This window comes from Talpa europaea (genome assembly GCF_964194135.1).
Source record: "Talpa europaea genome assembly, chromosome: 14".
Taxonomy (NCBI): domain Eukaryota; kingdom Metazoa; phylum Chordata; class Mammalia; order Eulipotyphla; family Talpidae; genus Talpa; species Talpa europaea.
The window spans coordinates 7156213-7175304 of NC_140082.1; the positions used below are offsets into that span (position 1 = coordinate 7156213).

Here is a 19092-nt window from a genome sequence, read left to right on the forward strand (position 1 = left end):
CCCACTCCCTCTCCCCATTGCGGGCAGCAGCCCATGGCCCTGGCTGGCCACTCGAGGACAACCAAGCAGGCCCCTCGCTTGGGGACAGACACGTCCTTCGTGGGTCCTGAGAATGTGTGCCCAGCGCTCCCTGCCCATCCTGCCCCCACGGGCTCAGCAGGGGCCGCCATGTCCTCATCTCTTGGAGGGCCCGGCCTGTGCACGCTGCTTTACTCCCCCTTGTTTTCTGTTTCATAACCACTTCATTGAGCCGTGGCTCACACGCCGCACACGGCACACATCTGAAGTGTGCAAGGCAACAGCCTGCAGCATCTTCAGTCGTGCAGCCATCGCCACGATCAGGTTTAGAATGTTGTCAACCTTGTCCCCCCAAAACAAAGTCACTCCCCATGCTCCCCGGCTCCCAGGAGACTAGCTGCCTGTGCGGAGTTGCCCATTCTGGATACTTCACATAATCCTGCCTTGGGGCATCTCCCTGGCACCCCCAAGGGCTGAAGATAAATGTGGGCACAGGGCTTTTCTCACCACTCCGAGCTTTGGAGGCCCCATGTTTGCGGCTGTGAGCTTGCACTCTGGAGCCGCGCGGGCGTGGTGGAGGCGGGCCTGCACTTCCCAGCTTTGAGACCTTCGGCCAGTGAAATAAAGCTGCCAGCCCTCAGCGTCCTCATCTATAAAATGGGAGTGACAAGGGCATTCCGATCCACCTAGGCTGTGGGGTTGGGCCCGACAGCTCTCCTGTGGTGCTGGTGTGAGTTTTCTCAGTAGGTCAGTGCTGGGTCTGAGATGGGCGGCTCAGACGGGACTGGAGCACAACGTGGGTTGCAACGGTGCCATCTGGTAGGAACGGAGGGTGGGGGAGCTTCCCTCCTCCTAGGTGATGCTGCAGGAAGCAGCCTAGAACCAAAGAGCCCTGGTCTGGCCTCCACGATGCAGGACTTTTATGGGGTGGCTGTGTCCCCCAAAAGGAGACCTGTTGAAATTCTAACCCTGGTGCCTCAGGGCGTGACCACAGGCAACACGAGGTCTTTGCATATGTGGTGAGTTACATGAAGATGAGGATGCCCTGGAGGCCCCGCCCTGTAAGAGATGCAGCTGAGCCAAAACAGAGGCAGAGACTGGGGTGACTTGACAGACCTCTCTGGCCTAAGGTGGGTCAGCAGCTTCTCTCCACCCATTACCAGAAGCTCAGAAGGTGGCAGGAAACAGATTTTTCCCTCAGCAGCAGGCAATGCTGCCGACACCCTGATCTTGGACTTCTGGCTTCTCACCTGTGATGTAACAGATTTCTGTTGTTCTAAGCGCCCCCATCTGTGGTGCTTGTTGCCCCGGGCAGGTGACACAGTGACCACGGGTAAGCCCACAGGCCCAGCCTGAGCACAGTCTCCCTGTCTGTACAGGAGGCTAATTTGGGACTTACAGCAAGCCCCGAGGGTGGGTCCGAGCAGGTATTCCATCAGACGTGGAATCTAGAAGGCGGTGGAGGGACCTATGTCTTTTAGAAACTGGCCATGTGGCCAAATTAAGGAAAGGCTTTGTTCTCCGCTGTGCCTTCTGAGAAGGGCCAGGTGCGGGAAACTTTTCCTTCCCCCCCTTTTTTTTTTTTAACTTTAATTTAAAAAACTCTTTCTGACTGCCAGCAGAGCCTCTGCATTTTTTTTCCATGTGGATATAAAAATGCATCTGGACTCCGAGCCGAAATGGCCCATTCAGAGCTTTAAAACACACGCGTTCTCAGCTGGCGAGGCAGAGAAACAGCCTGTGTGGGGGAGCTGGGGGTTTAAGATGGGGGAGAGAGATTGGTGGGGAGTCTGGCGTGGTGGGTATTCCATCCTGGTGCCAGGGTCCCTGAGGAGCCGTGGTCCCGGGGACATGGTGGGGAGGGGGCGGCCAGGAGGCTGCATCTGGAGGAAGCTGAGCTCAGTTAGAAGAAGGGAAGAGAGCCTGGGAGGTGGGCAGAGCCCCAGCCTCCTCCAACCCGAGCCTTCAGAACTGTGTTTCTTCCTCACCCCAGGAACCCCATCTTCCTGTACCACTCAAGCCTGAAGAGGTCTCCATGCTTGTAAGAGTTGCCACAAGTTCCCTCTCCCTCACACATTCTCATCTCCGCTGGGGAAGGACTTTTCCCTCTAAGAGGTGAGACAGCACAGGAGTCGGGGGTCTTGCACCTGCTTCACGTCCCTGCTCTACCACTTGTGAGCTGTGTGATCTTGGGCAAGCTGCTCAGCCTCTCTGAGCCTGCTTCCTCAGGGAGAAGACAGGCAGCAGCAGAGGAAGGATGGGGGTAGTCAAAGAACTATTAAGTTTAACACTTAGAACACCGCTTGGCACATGATACGCCTAAGTGCTGGCTGTTATTATCATGTATGCCCTCCACTTCCCACTCATTGTCACGCTAAAGAGCAGGGACAATGGTAGATAGGACTCGAAGATTCTGTTGTATTCAGAGTTAGAGTACAAAATGTGATTCTCCGAAAATAGCAGAATTGCCCTTCCTGGTTCTAGTCCCCTTGGGTTAATGTGAAATCAGGTTGTGTTCCTGAGCCCCGCAGCCTCAGTGGTGGCAATGTGGTGGCCTCAAACTGTCGCAGGCAGTGAGGACAGTGATTTGAGGCTAAACTTGGCCCGGGGTAATCCAGAGTAATTGTGTTTCATTAAAAGAGCCTAATGAGAGCTCACAGTGTTCCAGGCATCCTAGGAAGCTTGAGGTGGGTGGGGAGAAGATAGCGGGGTCTCAAGGGGCTCTCGGGCTCCCAGGGGGATGCTGAGGGGCAGGGCGGGGCCGGGGGAGGGCAGGAGCAGCCGGGCCTCTCTGGCCTGAGGTGGGCAGGCCAGCAGCTTCTTCCTGTCCCTGATCCTACACTGGACTATGCTGACGCCACAGGACAAGGCCTCAACCTCAGCTCCAGCATGGCCACCTCTGCCTAACCAGCCCTTGGAAGTTCACCTGGGCACCTGGGGTTCAGCATGGGGCTGTGTCTGCACAGAAGGAGAGAAAGTCACGGCTTCTCTCCAGATCCTGGGCTGCTGCCTCTTCCGCCCTCGGAGTCAAAGAGCTTATGGATCATGGATGCCCTGGGGTCCACAGAACTCCAAGCATGTGGCCTCAGCCTACTCCTGAGAACATGCTACTGTCCCGTTTCAGTGAAGGGAAAGCTGAGGCATCGGCCAAGGTTTGCGCATGGGAGTAACTTCCTTCTTCCTCCCCTCTCAGCCTCTTCTGTACTAGGTCTCTGGGTCGTTGAAACACCCCTTGTGCTCAGCTTGTGGTGCCCTGTACACCTGCCTTCACTGCAGCACCTACCCATGACTCTTGCTTGCGTGCCCGGCTCCCAGCCCAGCCTTGAACCCAGAAGGGAGGGAAGGAGCTGGCGCTATCCTTGGCCCCCCACCCCTGCCCCGCACGGAGCCTGGGGGGCTCAGTCAGCCAACAGCACAAACTGGCATCTCCTTAACCGAGGGTCTTGAAAACAGGTCTCCAGGGGGCAAGGGATGGTCTCACTGTTCTGGCTGGAGCTACGGGTGGCTTAGATGTCCTGCCTCGCACTTCAGACCATGAGGGCCACAGGGGAAGTCGTGTTCCATCCTCCGCCTCTGCGAGTGGGACACGACCTGTGGTGAGTACAAGACCTGATCCCAGGCTTGGTGGTCTGGCATTTGGAGGGGGACAGGGACCTGACCCCTTGTGGACTCTGCAGGATGAACTGTAACCTGTGCCACTGGCCTCGGCAGACGCAAACAGCCCAGCTGGGTCACTGCAGAGGCCGAGAGACCAGAAGGGCACACTCTAAGGCCTGCAGAGAGGAGAAAGCCGCTGGAGGGGAGTCCTGCTTCCCGTCATCCTCTGACAGGCCAGCGTTGCCTCGTCCTGCTCTCCCCATGAGCTCCTTCTCTGTCACCAGAGTCGATGCCCACAGACTCTATAAATCACTGAGCTTAAGCAAATGGGGAGAACACTGGTCGGAGATGGGAGTTGAGGGAGACAAAGGGACAGGTGGGGGCTCCCTAGTGCTCCCACCTGAAGTATCAAGGTAGGTGTTCACCTGCCTTCAAGGTCTCTTTGGCCTCAGGCCAGTCACGAGCCCCGGGTGCTCCAGTACCCCTGGTGAGTCCCCTAGGCCTGCGTCCCCTTCCATGAAAGCCACTTCACTGGGATCGCCTGGGGTGATCTGTTTCCTGACCCTTACACGGGATCAGGTCCCTGTGACCTGACAGGGGGACAGACACTGCAGACAGCAGGGCTGTGCCCTGGCGCTGCTCCAAGGACCTGAGGCCCGGCAGGGAGAGCGCTCAGCAGGTCTAGCCCGATCACTGCTTCTCTGGCTGGGGGGTCCCGGGATCTGCATCTTAGATCTTCTCTGACCTAAGGTGGTCGCCTCCAGCTGCCTTTCCTACGTCTCCCTGGAAGGAAGCCGGCAAAAGCAGAGGGGAGCAACAGCCGCAGGCCAGACCAAAAACAGGCCTGGAGCCATCCCCAGAACAGGGGAGGCATTGGAAGGCTGCCAGCGTGGCACTGGCCTGACCTTTCTGCAGCTCTCCCTGGAGACAGGCCTTCTCCTCCTATCGGCAACAAAAGCCCACTGGATGCCCTTGGCAGAACATGCGTCCCGAGGGCTTCTGGGCAGCGCCGAGGACAGAACTGCATCTGCAGGCTCAGAAGCCCGGCCCTCTCTCGGCCCTCGCTCTGGCTGGCAGAGCGGGAGGGCTGCTGCCCCAGTAGACGTCAAAGCCGCCTGAACACCAACAGAGCCACCCTGCCCAAAACCACCTGTACCAAGCCCAAGGTAAGCATGACCCCAGCTGGCCAAGAACAACCAGGGGCACAGCCACCAGCAGAAGGGGAGGGAACACTGGCCCAGGGAATCGTTGGGGGCTGCTGAGGTGTTGAAAACAGGGCCTCCGACTTTTGGGAGGAGGGTCCCCACCCTGGAGTTGTCACGTATTGCCTGCCCATGGGTGACAGCCTGTGCTTGGAGGGACAGATCCTTCTTGACCCATGGCCATGCCCCCAGAGCTGCTTCTGGCCTCCCTGGGGGAGGAGCGAGGCTGGCCGTGGTCCCCAGAATAAGTGGGGCTCTCTACACAGCAATGGTTGACTCGAACTGTGGGCCTCATTTAGTCCTTGTCCATCCAAGCTAAGGGCAGAGTCCAAGAGAAACATCCAGGGCCCCACTTTCTGGCTGTCATGTCTAAAATCTTTCCCAATCACTGAGCTCTCTTCCCCTCACTCACTCATTGACTCGGCTCCATCAAACTCATCTCAGCATCCCCGGAGGAACTCCTGGGAACCAAGCACTAAATCAGGGCCATGGGGTGAGACAGCAGCTATGACCTCTGCAGAGTCCCAGGGATGATACTGTCACAGGCAGCCAAGGGGTCAGAAGCGACAGGGCGTGTGGTCTGGTGATGGTGCGCTCCCATGAGTGCCCTGCTGCTCTGGCTCTGGGGCCTGATGAGAAACCTTTCCCAGTCCCCACTTTCTCTGCTGCCAACGCGGGGTACCTTGGCTGTGGGGCTGCCCGAAAGGAGACAGGAGACAGTGACCACTCCCTAGCCCAGCGCCTGGCACACAGGGAGGCCTGCTTCCTGGTCTGGGGCTATTGCCTGCAAGGGGGTGGTTTTTCACAGGAGTGACTGTTAAGGCCCCCGGAGGCAGAGAGGGGGTTTGGCTCGGCTGGGCTGGTTACCTAGCCTGGTAACTCGCACTGACAACCGAGGACTCTAAGAGCAGGACATTCGACCCCAGTCCCACTCTGCTGTGGGGCCTCTACCCCCACCTCCCAGGGCCGGGCATACAGTGCGGGGGGTGCTTGGCCTTGCTTCCACTTGGCGTGAAAGATGTGCACCTGCTGGTGTGAGGAGGTGGCTTGTCCTGATCTGAAACCCATAAATGTGTTGGCTAAGTCCCTGCCTTGAAGCACAAGCTTCAGGATTCAAATACAATTTCTCTGAACCCTGGGCTCCGAGAGAGCAGGACGAACCCTCAATTCAAACACGAGTGCACACACCTGACACACACACCTAGATAGGAAAGTGGGGGCTGGCCCCAGCTCCTGAATGTGCTTTCAGTTAACATTCAGGGCGACAAAGAGCCGCCCATCTGGGGCTTCCAACTGCAGCTCCTCTGACCTCGGGGCCCAGGCCACACAGCTGCCCCACCTCACGCGTGTGCCTCGGCCTGTGCGAAGCGCTTCACACGCATCAGTCCATTTACTTGTGCAGTCGCCTCAAGGACAGCGCGCTCACTGCCCGTTGTGAGGGCAAAGCAGCCTGGCCTTCGGGGTATGAGCGCCTTGTCCGTGTGCATGCAACTGGCAAGAGGCGGCGTGGACTCCACTGACCATGCTGCCAACCACCGCCTGGCACGGCCGGCCAGTACTTGGGAGCCGGGATGACAGGCCCCCAGACTCCTCCTTTCCATGGGGGATGCCCCTTTCAGCCCCACCTCCCATTCCTGCAGGACCCCCATGGAGATGACTTGCTCTATGCACTCAATTAAGCAGACACGTGCAGCGAATGCAACCCCAGATAACCTGATGGCGAGCATGGTTCACCGAGCGTCACCCAACACCCGCGGAGAGGCAGCCCCGCCCTGAAGCGCCGTCTGGCTCCAGGACGGTCACCTCTTTCCACCAGATGTTTTGTTTTGGGGGGGTCTGCAAGGCCACGGCCCCTGAGTGCAGAGAGACCAAAAGCGACCCGCACACCCCAATACTCGGCACCACCCAACTGGGGTGTGCCTGGGCCGGGTGTCCACGCCACTCCCTCTGCCCCCTCCCAGCGGCGTGTGAAAGTGAGAAGAGAGAAAGGAGACATTAAGCGAGCGGCCCTACAATTAGAGCTGCGCTGTTTACCACTGCGAGAGCGCTCTGCCTGCCAACGCCGCCACCATCACGTCTCCCTACAGCCGGCTCCCCCCAAGTGTTTATTTAAGCCAACACATTGCTCTGCTAATTGGATAACATTCCATGTGAAAATAGACCTTTTAAAACAACAGCAGTGGCGGCAAATAAAAACAGCTGCAACTGCAAAAGTACAAAGGCGAGGCAGGCTTGGGAAGGGGAATTAAAGGCGCAGGCCTGGGAAAAAGCCGGGTCTGGGTTTCTGGGCTGCAGGTCTGTGCTCTGGGTCTTCCCCATCCCCAGACAGGTCCCGGCTGGGCAAAGGGGGAAGAGGCAGGGGCCTCTGAATGGAACCCCTCTTGGCAACTGGATGACATGCCTGGCTGGGGAGCCCAGTTCACCTGTCCAGGTAGAAAGCTGCTGCCTTCGAGGCCAGCCACTGCCCTGGGCTTGGGGGGAGGGGGTTGGGCGAAGACTTCGTGCTGTGGGGCTCCACTGGCACTGGGGAGACTTGTCCCCGGGAAGTGTTTGAGGGGCAGTTTCTCCCTCCTCCTTCCTACACAATGTCTAATTGTCCTTATCTTTGGTAAGGTGTTAAGGCCAGTGAGCTGACAGCTGTGGTGTAAAGAGGCGGGGCTGGCGTGGGGGAAGTCCTAACTATGTGGGCTTTGGAATCAGATAGCCCTGCAGGGTTCTCCATGTCTGCCCAGGGCTGGCTGTGTGGCCCTGGGCAGGTGACTTCATTCCTCTGAGCCTCAGTTTCTCCATCTGTCAAAAGCTCCCCTAGTATCTCCTACAGTATTGGGAGGTTTAAAATGATGAATGAAAATGCCCAGCAGCATCCCTGCCAAAGACGGGCTTTTTAGAAGTTGATTTTTTTAATCAATGCCAAGATACTGCCTTTCCAGAAACGTCCTCAGGGCCAGAGGACCTAACAGTGCCTGAGACACCAGGGACAGCCACGCCCATAAGCACAGACCCAGGCCACCCTGGACGACCACTGCACTTGCCCTCCTGTCTGCCTCGTCACCCTTTGTCCTCGCTTCTCTCCACCCCGTGCGAGAAGGTTCTTGAAAACACCAGATCATCAACCTAGAGGTTTAGATAATACTGGCACTTTGGAGGGCTTGCCAGTCACTGCCGGACATCGTAGGCTGGTCGAACGTCCTGGCCGGGAGAACACGCCAGCTCAGCGAGCCTGTGCCAGGCCCCACCCCCAGCCTAGCATCCCAGATGAGAGCAGGTCCCGGCTTCCCCTCGGCTCACGCACAGACGGAGCTGAGCAAACGCTCGCAGAACTTGGGAGGGAGTTATGCAAATCTCCTGCCCGATTCCAGGGGCGGCTGCAGGTTGGGATGAGACAATGCGTGTGCGGAGTACATGTCACATACAAAGCCGGAGCGGTGGGTCGAGGAGCTTCTGGCTATTGTCATCAGTTGCCTGGTTACTCTGAGCTCTCCCACGGCAGCCCTCGTGGAGTCCCGCGCCAGGATTCTCTTTCCTCGCTGGGTGTGTGTGCTTGACCCAGGGGGCGTGCTGGATAACGAGTGTTCACGGCGATGTGAGGGGGCACATGGGTGTCGAGCAGAAAGGCCAGAGACTCGGAGTTCCTGGGTGCAGGGGAGACCAGACAGGCCCGTGACTGGGGCCCAAGCAGAGCCGCTGGTGCTGAGGGGATGAATTTATGACCAGCTGGGGCTTCATTCTTCTCACTCACTTGGCCAGCTGGCGAAGCGAACTGTTGGATGCTGGGGAAGGAGCACTGCACTGGGAGTCGACATGCCTGCTCAGACTTCAGCACTGGCACTGCCCAGAAGCCATGTGTCTCCACTGCCTTCCAGGCACGAGGCTCTCCGATCGGCTTCGGCTCCCTCCCTGCCTCTCTTCCCTGACACTGGCCAGCGCCTCTGAGCTTTTTCTCCCCTTCTCCTTTTCTCCTGCCTAAGGACTGCCGGAGCCCGAGCAGGAGGAGGCTTCTGTCTTCAAGCCCGAGTGGTTGCCGATGGCAAAGGAACGGCGGCTGTTGACGCTCAGGGGGCCGGGACAGGAGGCGGGAGAAAAGCCGCCAGAGCGGGGAGGGGGACTTGATGGGTCAGGGTTCAGCCCAGCCTCGGGAAGGGTTTCTGAAGGAGGAGTCCTCCCCAACATGCTTCAAAAGAAATGCTGCAGGGGTGCTCACCCCACAACCCTGGGGACGGTGGTGGAGGTCCCGCTTCCAGCCCTGAGATTCCTGTGAATCCCTTCTACCGAGATAAAAAAGGTCTCAGGATTTTTACTGAATGTCTCCTGGCTGCGCTGCTTTCCCTCTGCAAGCTCACGCCCAGCCTTGAGCTAATAGATATTTACAATATTCAGAATTCTATTCACCCAACACGCCGCGCGCACGGTCTGCGGGTCAGCGGAGAGCACTAAATGTTCCACTCGGAAGACAATAAAGTTCTTCAGGCAGACAGGGAAGAGAGTGAGAAGCTCGGCAGCTTCCCCAGGAAGCAAAAAGAGCAAAGGGAGCTTTGCAGGAGGCGTGCTCCTGGGGGTGCCGGCTTCCTGGGCGCGGGCTGCGTGGCAGTGGGCACAAAGGGCCCTTGTCCTGGTGCCAGGAGAGGAAGAGCCGCCGCGGGGCTGCGGACCAGGCAGAACCCGGGGGGGGGCTGGGCCGCCGCCTGCTGGAGGCAGAGGCAGGAAGAGCCAAGCTCGCAGGGGCTGAGGGCTGAGTCCTCGCTGTCCTCACGGCCCTTTCTCCTGCTGGAACCCAGAATCAAGGCAGGGCAGGGAGGGAGGGTAGGAGCCACCTTCACACACGGCCAGAGGGCCGGCCGGCTGCGGAAATCACCTCTGCAGCCTGGTCTCCACTGCCCCGTCCACCTGAGATCCCACCTTCCGTTCTAATGATCCCAGAGAATAATCTGTATCGACCGCAGCCTGGCAAGGGGGCCTGTCTGATCTAACCCGCTGTGCCCCAGAGCCATGTCCGTTTTGACATCGACCTGGGCGGAAGGACGGCTTCCGGGGGGAGGGGCTCTGAAACCCCCTTTCTCTGCTCTTCCTCGCCTCTCTTTCTCAGATTGTCGCCATCAATGCCCCCGTCACTACCCTCCTCCGCCTCCTCAGAGCTGAGCCAGCTCACAGGGGCCAGGCTCCCATCCAGGCCTTACCACAAGTGGACGAGGAAAAGCCCACCACCGTTTTAGAAAAGAGAAAACAGAGGCACGCACAAAGTGGGCCGCCTGCCCAAGGTCACGCGGCAGGTAAGCAGCGGGGCTAGGCCTTGAACTCAGGCTTCCAAGCCCATGCTCTGACCACTAGCCGGCACGTGGGCACCTTAACACGGGTGGGGAGAGAGACCCCCTCACTCCTCCAATCACAACCTCACTTGGGATCCCTGGCACAGAACAGATGGCGCCGGGTCCACGCCTTCACCCAGCAGCTTGAGGATGAGTGCAGCGAACATGGCCCTGCAGTCCCCTTCACTCTGCCACGGACGATGGACAGACAGAAGGATAGACAGACAGCTCTGAGGGTGCTGGGCCGGTGGGAACGAGGAAACCGCTGCTTGCCTGGAGGACCCTGTGTGTCCCCTCTCCTCACTCTGTGAGGGTGGGTGGTTTTCATTCCTGTTTTACAGATGAGGAAACCGAGGCACAGGGCAGGGCTAGGGGAGCCAAGCTGTGCTCGGACAGCTTCCTCCATGGCTCCCTCTGAGCAAATGTGGGGACCCCGGGGTGGCTGCCCTGCTGCTGAGTGTCAGGGCTGGGTGGTGTAGGCTGTCAGGGACAGCAGGCCAGGGAAAGGCTGCTGGCCGAGAAGAAAGAGGAGTAGATGTCTGGATAAACATGGCGATGTGTCAATAAAACAGGCGTTTGCATTCAGGTCAGGCTGGAGACAAAGGTGGTTGGCAAGGCTCCCCGAGAACCCAGGGTGCCCTCCCTACCCATGCCTGTTCCCAGGGCCCACAAAGTGTTATTGTCACTCCATCACGCCCTCGAGGGCAGAGACTTAGGGGGAAAATGCACATGAGGACAGAGCCACTGCCGCCTCCCTTGGGGATTCTGTGAGGGACGTGACCAAAGACACAGTTGGAACCCCACAAGCCCTCACATGAGCTTCGTGGCTGGGGGCGGGGCCCTAGGACCCACTCAACATCGCACCCCACCAGACTGCACCTACCCACATCCAGGGAGGCTGCCCTGCTTCCAAATAAAAGGGGTCCTGCAAACTGACCCCCACAGCACCTGAGGTGCCTGGCTCACCTCACCTGTGACCAACACGGCCATCAGCAGGAAAGGGGGAGGCATGCACCTCAACTGGGTGTCTCGTTGCCACCTCTAAGCACTATCCCCTGACACCCTGCAATCCACTTCTGGGGGGCTTATGACCTAGGGGCTTCCTCACTTTGCATCCCAGGTTTGTGTGTGTGTGACGTGGGGGAGGGTGGGACATAGAACAGGCCCTTCCTCCTCTGAACACAAAACCAGGGGGAGGAGGAAGGGGCGTATGGGGTGCTGACACACCCTCACCCACCGTGACGGTCCAGAGAGGAGATGTCTGTGCCTCACTCACCTTGGCATCCTGTTTGGTGAGGAAGTCCACAAAGCCAAACCCTCTGTGCGCGCCTGTCCCAGCCATCTTCTTTGGCAAGCGGACGGTCTTCAGCTCCCCGAAGGTGCTGGAAACAAAAGGCAGAACACGGGAATATAAGAACCGAGGTTTGGGGGACTGAGGACATTCTCACACACTGATCCTGTCTGGATAAAGAAGTGCTGACTGACAGTATGTACACACACACACACACACACACACACACACACACACACACAGTCTATCCTGTGCTCTGGGACACAAGTGGCCTCCTCCTGCTGGGCCTGGGCCATCAAGCTGGGCAGGCAGGGAGTGGTCAGGCTGGAGACCTTTCAGTTTCTCTGCTGTCCCTCGGCCTCCCCTGCCCATCCCCCCACACAGGAAAGACACACAGTGACTCCCTCTAAACCCCACTTTCCCTCCCCAGGGCTTTCGTTTTGATATCTGCTAAGCCAAAGTCGGGCGAAGCTCTGAAGAGGAAAATGACTTGGGCCCCCCGACGGGATCACACAGGCAAACACGGCATCGCACAGCCCCCGGGCACCTGCTCGGAGACACTCCAGGACCAAAGCAGCCGGCCCGCCTGGCTCTCCAATCTCAGCACCCTCCCTCCTCCACCCTGCCCCGCACCCCTTCCCGATGTCCATTTATCAAACACATACGCACAAATTGCTGCCGATAAATATTTAATGTGCACGGCATCTGAAGAGAGGTATTATTATATTTGAAAACCTACACACACTCGCGGGCGCCTGGCGCACACGCGCCGCGACATCTAGGAGGCTCCAGGGCCAAAGACCGATTGGGTAGAAAACACAGTAAAGGCCCTAAGCGCTCGGGAAATGATATAAGCTAAATCCGAGGCGTTAACCCACAGCCCTGCCAGCATGACCAGGCATCTGCCAGCCCAATTTCTGCAGGCAGGACGGTGTGTAAATGCGGCGTTATGAATCCTCAAAATGAATCTGCACGTCTCCTCCAAGCTCTCCCGGCGGCTCGGCTCCCCCCTCCGGGCCCTCTCAGAGCAGCCCCCAGAAACAGGGCTGCTGGCGGCAGGGCCAGCCTCCTGGGGAGGGCGGGGCCGGGGAGGGTGGGGGTGCAGCCCTGTCAGTCTCGCTGGCTACTGGCTGGAGGCCCATCTGTTGGGGCCCAGAGGCTGGGCAGGTGGAGACAAGCTAGAAGGTGAGGGGACAGAAAGGAGAGGAGCCCACAAACTCTGCTTTATTCTGCCACCTAAAGGCTGACGCTCCCCACAACAGCCCTCTGCTGCCTCTTCCTCTGTGGAAGCCAGGGGCCTCTGCCAGATTGGCCTGGCTGCCAGGGCGGGGACGGCCAGCTCTTCTTGTGGGCTCATTCAGATCAATGGCTCTTTGGCTCCAAGTTCAGAGCCACGGGTGGGGTGGGGGGATCCTGAGACCCCAGCCTGAGGTCTGAGAGCAGACAGGCCCAGGGTGCAGAGGGCAGGGCACAGGGGAGCCTTGGCGATCATTTCTCATGTGTCAGGGCCACCTCCCCGCATGCGGATTGCTGTAGACACAGGGTTACAGGCAACCTGTGGGTGCTCGTCTCTTGGCCCACCTCTCACCCCTGCCTACCTCCAGGCTCTTCCAGCCTCAGCTTAACTGTTGCTGTTTCCAAGCAGCCTTTGCTGATGGGCTGGGTTAAAGCCCTGCCGCCACTGGGGTGCCCAGTGTGGCCACCGTGCAGTGTGGTGGGGAAGCCTAGGGCGCGCTCTGCCACCGTGGAGCCCACGATTTCCTTGCTCCTCCTGGGGTCTGCAGCAAGGAGCCCAGCACCTGGCTGGGAGTGGGCGCCCGATGGTCCAGCTGCGGCTGCAGCCCCAGAAGGCAGACATGAGCACCAGTACTTCTCCCTGCAGAGGGTGGCGGCGAGGAGTAAGTGGAAATGGGTCACGGGCGACCTAAGCACAGAACATGTGTTCATGACAATGAGTCTCACTACCCCCATTTTACCCCCATTTTAGTGAAGAAACTGAGGCCCAGGGAAGCAGCCCTTCTTGTCAGTGGCAGGGCTAGGAGGTGGGTGGTGGTGGGTCTCGGGGGAAGGCTGAGCTCTTTGCTGCACGATGCTTCCCTCCAGCACTTTCCCTGGTGGACCAGCCATGTTCAGGGTGTGGTCTCTTTCTGAGGTTTGGCCTGTCATGGCGGGAGGCAGGAAGAACTCACGTGAGGGTGGATAGGGAATTGGGGGTGGCGAGGAATACTCCATGTCGCCTCTGAGGGACTCACCCAAAGCCGTGGGGCAAGGGAGGCCAAATGAATGCCAGTTCCTTGTGCCAACCCTCCACCTCTGTCACGGGGACTTCAGTCCTAGGCCCTGATGGTGTCAGTGGCCTCTGCCCACATCTAATTTCTGGAGAGCCAGCCTGCGTGTGTGCGCGTGTGGAGAGGGGGAGGGGGGGAGCTGCGGAGGCTGCTTCCTCCCTCTGCAGCGCACTGCAAGCTGCCGACGCTCTGTGCATGGTAAGCAGCTAAGGGTCCGGAGAAAGGCGAGGAAAATAATTAAAAGGTGGAGAAAAAAGCTGATGAGGAGAGGCTGAAGGAGCCGTGCTTCGCGGCCTGGAGGGGTGCACTGCAGAACTGGGCACGGGGCAAAGACAGGCACCCTGGATCCACATGGGATCAGGGAGCTGGAGATTCTGTCCCAGCAGCAGGGGGCCGGGGTGGGGTGGGGCCCCTTGGGGCATCTCTGGCCTGTCAGGGCTTTCGGAGGAACATCTGCACACAAGTTAAAAGCTGTCTGAAGACTCTAGTGGCTCCACAAATCCTGTTATTCTTCAGGGCCGGGGAAATGGTTACTGTGAACGTGTTTCTCCCTTCTGAGAAACAGACCGGCCAGAGCCGCATGTCGCGGGATAGATCTTTGAAGGGACTTCCCAGCGTCCGTGAAGCCTGAAATGAATGGCTGAGGCTTCCAGGCGCCATATTGCTGCCGTCACCCCAGCTACCAATGAGCTTGTGCCCGTGACGTGCTAGGCCTTTTAAATGCATCGTTCCCACGATGGCGGGGCGTGTTCCTGGCTGTTTCTACAGATGAGAAAAACGAGGGCCAGGGAGGCAAAGTGACCTGCCCCCGTCCCACAGCCTGGGACTCGGGGCCAGGCCAGCTCCCGGTCACTCAGGTGGAGAACAAAGCTGGGAGGGCGGGCAGCCCTGGTAGTTTCTAGGACTGCGCAGGGGGGTGGGGTATGAGGCTGATACTCACGATCTCGGAGAGATATCGAAAGAGAATTAAAATGAAAAAAAAAAAAAAAAGGGTTGGGAGGAAAAAAATCGATGAAGTACCTTTAGCTCCTTGGAGATAAGCGATATATAAATACCAGCCATTATTAAGGGTCTTATCTGACAGCAAGGTCCATGGAGCCATTTTTAAGAGCGGCTTTGGAAGGTAGCGTGGCACGAACCCTGTTCTTTGGGGAGCAGAGGCCGCAGCCCGGCGAGACCGGGCAGGGCCGCTGGGGACAGGAGTGGACGGAAAATCACAGGGCACCCAGGAACTCCCCCCAGCCCAGCCTCTGGCGCCCAGGGAAGGAGACGCTACGCTCCCCACTGTGTAGATAATAGAAACCACAAAATAGCAATTACTGTATCAGAAGCTGTGAATAAAGAGGACATACCAGGCTTTTAAACATGGCCCTCCTTCCCTCCCCCACCACGCTCACACTTCAGTAACAAACTCACACCTCACTTTTCCAATTATTCCATTCACCTCGGGTTCACCAATTACTCCCCCACCCAAGCCGCAGCCCCACCCCCTCTGCGGCAGAGCAAGGGCTGGTGGCGGGTTTGGGGGCTTTTCGACAACAGGAGTTTGTTGTCACGTTTCTAATTTCTTTCGAGGTGTGTGGGGGTGGGAGGGACGGGAGGAGGTGGGAGCGGGCCCTGAGGTGTTGAGCGAGGCAAGCCAATTATGCCCGGGCCTCATCAACAAGTCCGGGATGCAAATGGTGTTTGCACACAGGCCCAGACCAGACACAACACGGTGTGTGCGCCCTGCCTGCTGCTGCTGCAAGCTGGCGGCCCGGCCCGTCCTGCTGCAGCCCCACAGGGCAAGGGCTCGGTGAGACCTGGCTTCTGAGAGGGACGAATCCTCCTCAGCCTGCAGTGAAGTGAGGGGATCAGGGGGACGGAGGGGGAGGAGGGGTGGGCAGAGAGACCCCTCCAGGGATGCTGGGGCATCTGGGTTTGGGGCTTCTGTGGGCAGGTCAGTCAATCCCTCCAGCGCGCAGGCTGACACCAAGGAGGGGTCGGGCCCCGCTGAGGACCCCGGGGCCGGCTCCCAGGACTTATGTACTCCTCCATCTCCAGTCTGGATCCCTGGGAGGATCCAGATCCCTGCTGAAGTGCCGAGTCACGTGGGGAAAGCTGTTGGCACGACTGGGCTCCACCTGCGCCCAAGGCAGCACCGAGGAGGGGGACTCAGCCCCCCCAGGGACCCAGAGCCGAACCACAGTGTGGTCTGAACAAGATGACGGGGTGGTTCTGTGATAAGAATAAACTGTGGCTTCTTTCTGTTCTGTCTAGAGGGAAGAATAAAGGTCTAAATCTCTGGGCATGAAAAAGCCGTTCAAATACACCATCACTATCCATTCTCTCTGTTCTCTCTCTCTCTCTCTCTCTCTCTCTCTCTCTCTCTCTCTCACACACACACACACACACATCCATCCCGGGACATCCTCAGGGCTTGTGCCCTGGCGTGTGCTGAGCATCTGCTGTGCCTGACCTCACAGGAGCCCCGAGAATGTGGCACTGCCAAGGGATTTACAGATGGAGAAACTGAGGCTCAAAGACCACTTGATTTCTCCAGGGCCACTTGGGTGAAGGGCCTTGTCCAGGGTCCCACAGATGCTGATGAGCCCAGCTGGGCATGCTGCAGGTGGCCTGTGCCCGAATTTGGGCTTTTCTCTCACGAAGCTTTGCCATGGGGCATCCTGCCTGCCAGCAAAGGGCCGGAGTGTGAGGTGCCTGGAGGGATGGAAGTGGGCTGGACCTTCACCTCTTTCTCAGGGGACTTGCCCTTGGGAGGGGAGGGCCAGCTGGCAGGCAAGCAGGGAGCCCCTCTCTGCCCCAGAGAAACAGGGAGGGAACTGGGGCTCAGAGGGAACAGAGAGATCAAATCCCTCATCTCACCTGCTTCGGGGGTTCTGCTCCGTGCTCTCTGCTCTCCCCCCGTGCCTGTACCCACATCCTAAAGAAGGGTCCACCCCTGGACCTGTGGACCCCCAGACGAGTGACTGTGGTAGGCTGGCAGCTGTTGGCCCAGTTCTCACTCTCTCCCCGCAAGGGTGCCAGTGGAATCAAGGTGGAAAGGCAGGCCCAGCCCCCAGACCTACAGCTGCCATTTCTGCAGGAGGGAGGTGTGGCACAGGACCTGCCCACAGACCTCCCACAGCTGCCAGGCGACCAAGCAAGCCTTTGGTCAAGGTTGCCTCGTTCAATCCACCAACCTCACAAGTGGGGGGAAGGGGGAGAGGATGGAATAAAAGCACACGTAACAGGCCTGTGGATCTCAGTAGCTACCGCTGCATGGGGGCCATTGGCGCCCCCCAGCACCCTCCCTTTAACTGGCTTCCACGCTGTTAGCATAAAACGAGCTTCTGACCTGGGACTTGAGGCTTCCCGGATATTGCCTTCTGCCCCCCACCATCATTACTATGGAGAACCTGCGCCCACTTTCCTCCTGTCCCTGAAGCCACAGAACTTCTACCGACCTCAGGACCTTTGACCTTGCCGGGAACTCTCTGGACCGATCCAGACCTGCTCCTCTTGTCACCTGGCTCTTGGCTGAACGCCCCCTCCTCAGCAGCCTCTCCCTCCCCTTGCCTGCTGGTCCTCCACCCACCAGCCTCTCTGTCATCCTCAGCACTGGATGAAGTGGCTTCACTTGCTGATTTGTTCTAGAAACAGAAAGAACACTCCAAGACCACAGGGTTCTGGTGTCTATGGTGTCTGCAGAGCCTAGGACTGTGCCTCACATATAGAAAACTCTGGAGACAGCACCCGAGTCCTCCCTCATGGCGGGTCCTGTGCTTCCAGCCATTACCTCACACAACACATGGCCGCCACCGCAGCCACAGCCGCATGTCTGGGCAGGACACCCGTCCTCCTGTCCTGGACACTCTTTCAAGTGCTGCAAGCATTGGGGGTGTCCCCCCACGCCCTCTTCGGTTCAATGTTCTTTCAACTACAGCAAGTAAACAACAGCCAGCAAAAGGGGCCTCCTGGATGGTCAATCAAGGGACAGCACCCTGTGTCCTGCTGAGGGGAGAGGAAGCCCCAGTTACCTCCCTGACGAGCCTGACAGGGCCGGGCTGTAGGAGGCTGTGTGCCTCCCGAGGAGGCTGTGATGGAGGGTGGGCGATTTTAGGCGTGGGGCTCCTCCCTTGTCCTCTCTCCACATGCTAATGAGTGCCTTTCAGGCTGAACTTGCCCATCATCGGGAGGGGGTGTAGGACGGGGGGACCGTGGCCCCGACAGTGGGATGCTCCCTTTCATCTTTGCCTCTTGGAGGCTGAGAAATAGCCTCCTTTTCAAGAAAGTGAGAAAGGAGGTATGGAAGTCAGCATTGAACATTTCTCAACAGCCTTTCATGGGGTCCTTTCCAGCAAGCGTGACCCTTCTGTTTCTAGATGAGGATCGTGGGGCAAGTAGTTCAAGGGTGTCCGTGTGCCAGAGGTGGGGCATGTCCCAGGCAGAAGCTCCAAGCCCTCCTGACAGGCTCTGTGGAGGGGTCCCCACGCTGGGTGATGGGGGATCCTGGCCTGGCTTTGCCTCATTTGCTGGTGCCCTGGGTGGCCAGTCCCAGGCTGGACTGAGAATCAAGGTGTGTGAAAACATTGGGGGTGTGCCACAGCCAAGTCAACAGAGGGGTGGGGAGCAGGTGTAACTCAAGGCCCCCTGAGGCCCAGACAGAAGGGGGAAGCAGGCGAGCAGGGGCCAAAGTGGCAGAAACACCCCAGCTCTGTGTCTCAGGCCCAGCAGTGCCAAGGTCACCCGGAAACCTGTCAGAAATGCAGTCTTGGCCCGTCTGAATTAGAATCTCTGGGGTAGACCCAGAAACCTGGTTGTAACGAGTCTCCCGGTACATGTGTTTGCTGGGCTGGCCATTCAGGCCTGTCTAAACGGCCAGCCGGATTCAGGGTGGCCCACTCCTCTTTCATCTAAAGAGGCTGGCAATTCAGGTTCTTACGAGAAAAAAGTCAAAACACCTTCAGCACTGTGCCACTGAATACAACAGATGCAGACTTCGGGTGTCCCGTGTCCACTCTGACGTGGTGCTGGGGGATCAGGAGGGCTGCGCTGCAGCTCTCTGGGAACCCCACATTGCATCTCTTTGCCTTCTCCCTCCTAGCCCTGCTCCAGGGTCCTGTGGTCTCCAGAGTTCTGAGCCCTCGGTGTGCCCTACAGCACCTACCCCAGGCGCCCACTGGATGGCTCGGTCCTCCCCACCCCCACACCCTGGTCCTGATCTGGTGCACGGTGGGGACAGCAAGGCGTCTTGTGACCCCTGCACTCCGGCTCCTGCACTCATGTGACCTGAGCGCCCCTGGTGTGCAGGCAGGGGGCTCGTGCCGGTGGAGGCGGAAGGCAGGTGCGCTCCGGTCTTCAGGCACACGCAGCCTCTTTCTCACTGATAAGCCAGTGGTTTTCATAGCCCG

The 19092-nt window shown here is 58.6% G+C and overlaps 1 protein-coding gene across 1 annotated transcript in view; it reads right to left on the bottom strand.

Moving 5' to 3' along the window:
- RBM19 (RNA binding motif protein 19) overlaps positions 1-19092 on the bottom strand; it is a gene marked incomplete at its 5' end in the record, with an annotated part of 103090 nt that overhangs the window by 18776 nt on the left and 65222 nt on the right. The window contains one exon of the mRNA XM_084253543.1: positions 11397-11502. Within this exon, the coding sequence (XP_084109669.1) occupies positions 11397-11502 (106 nt within the window). The remainder of the gene's footprint in view (positions 1-11396; positions 11503-19092) is intronic.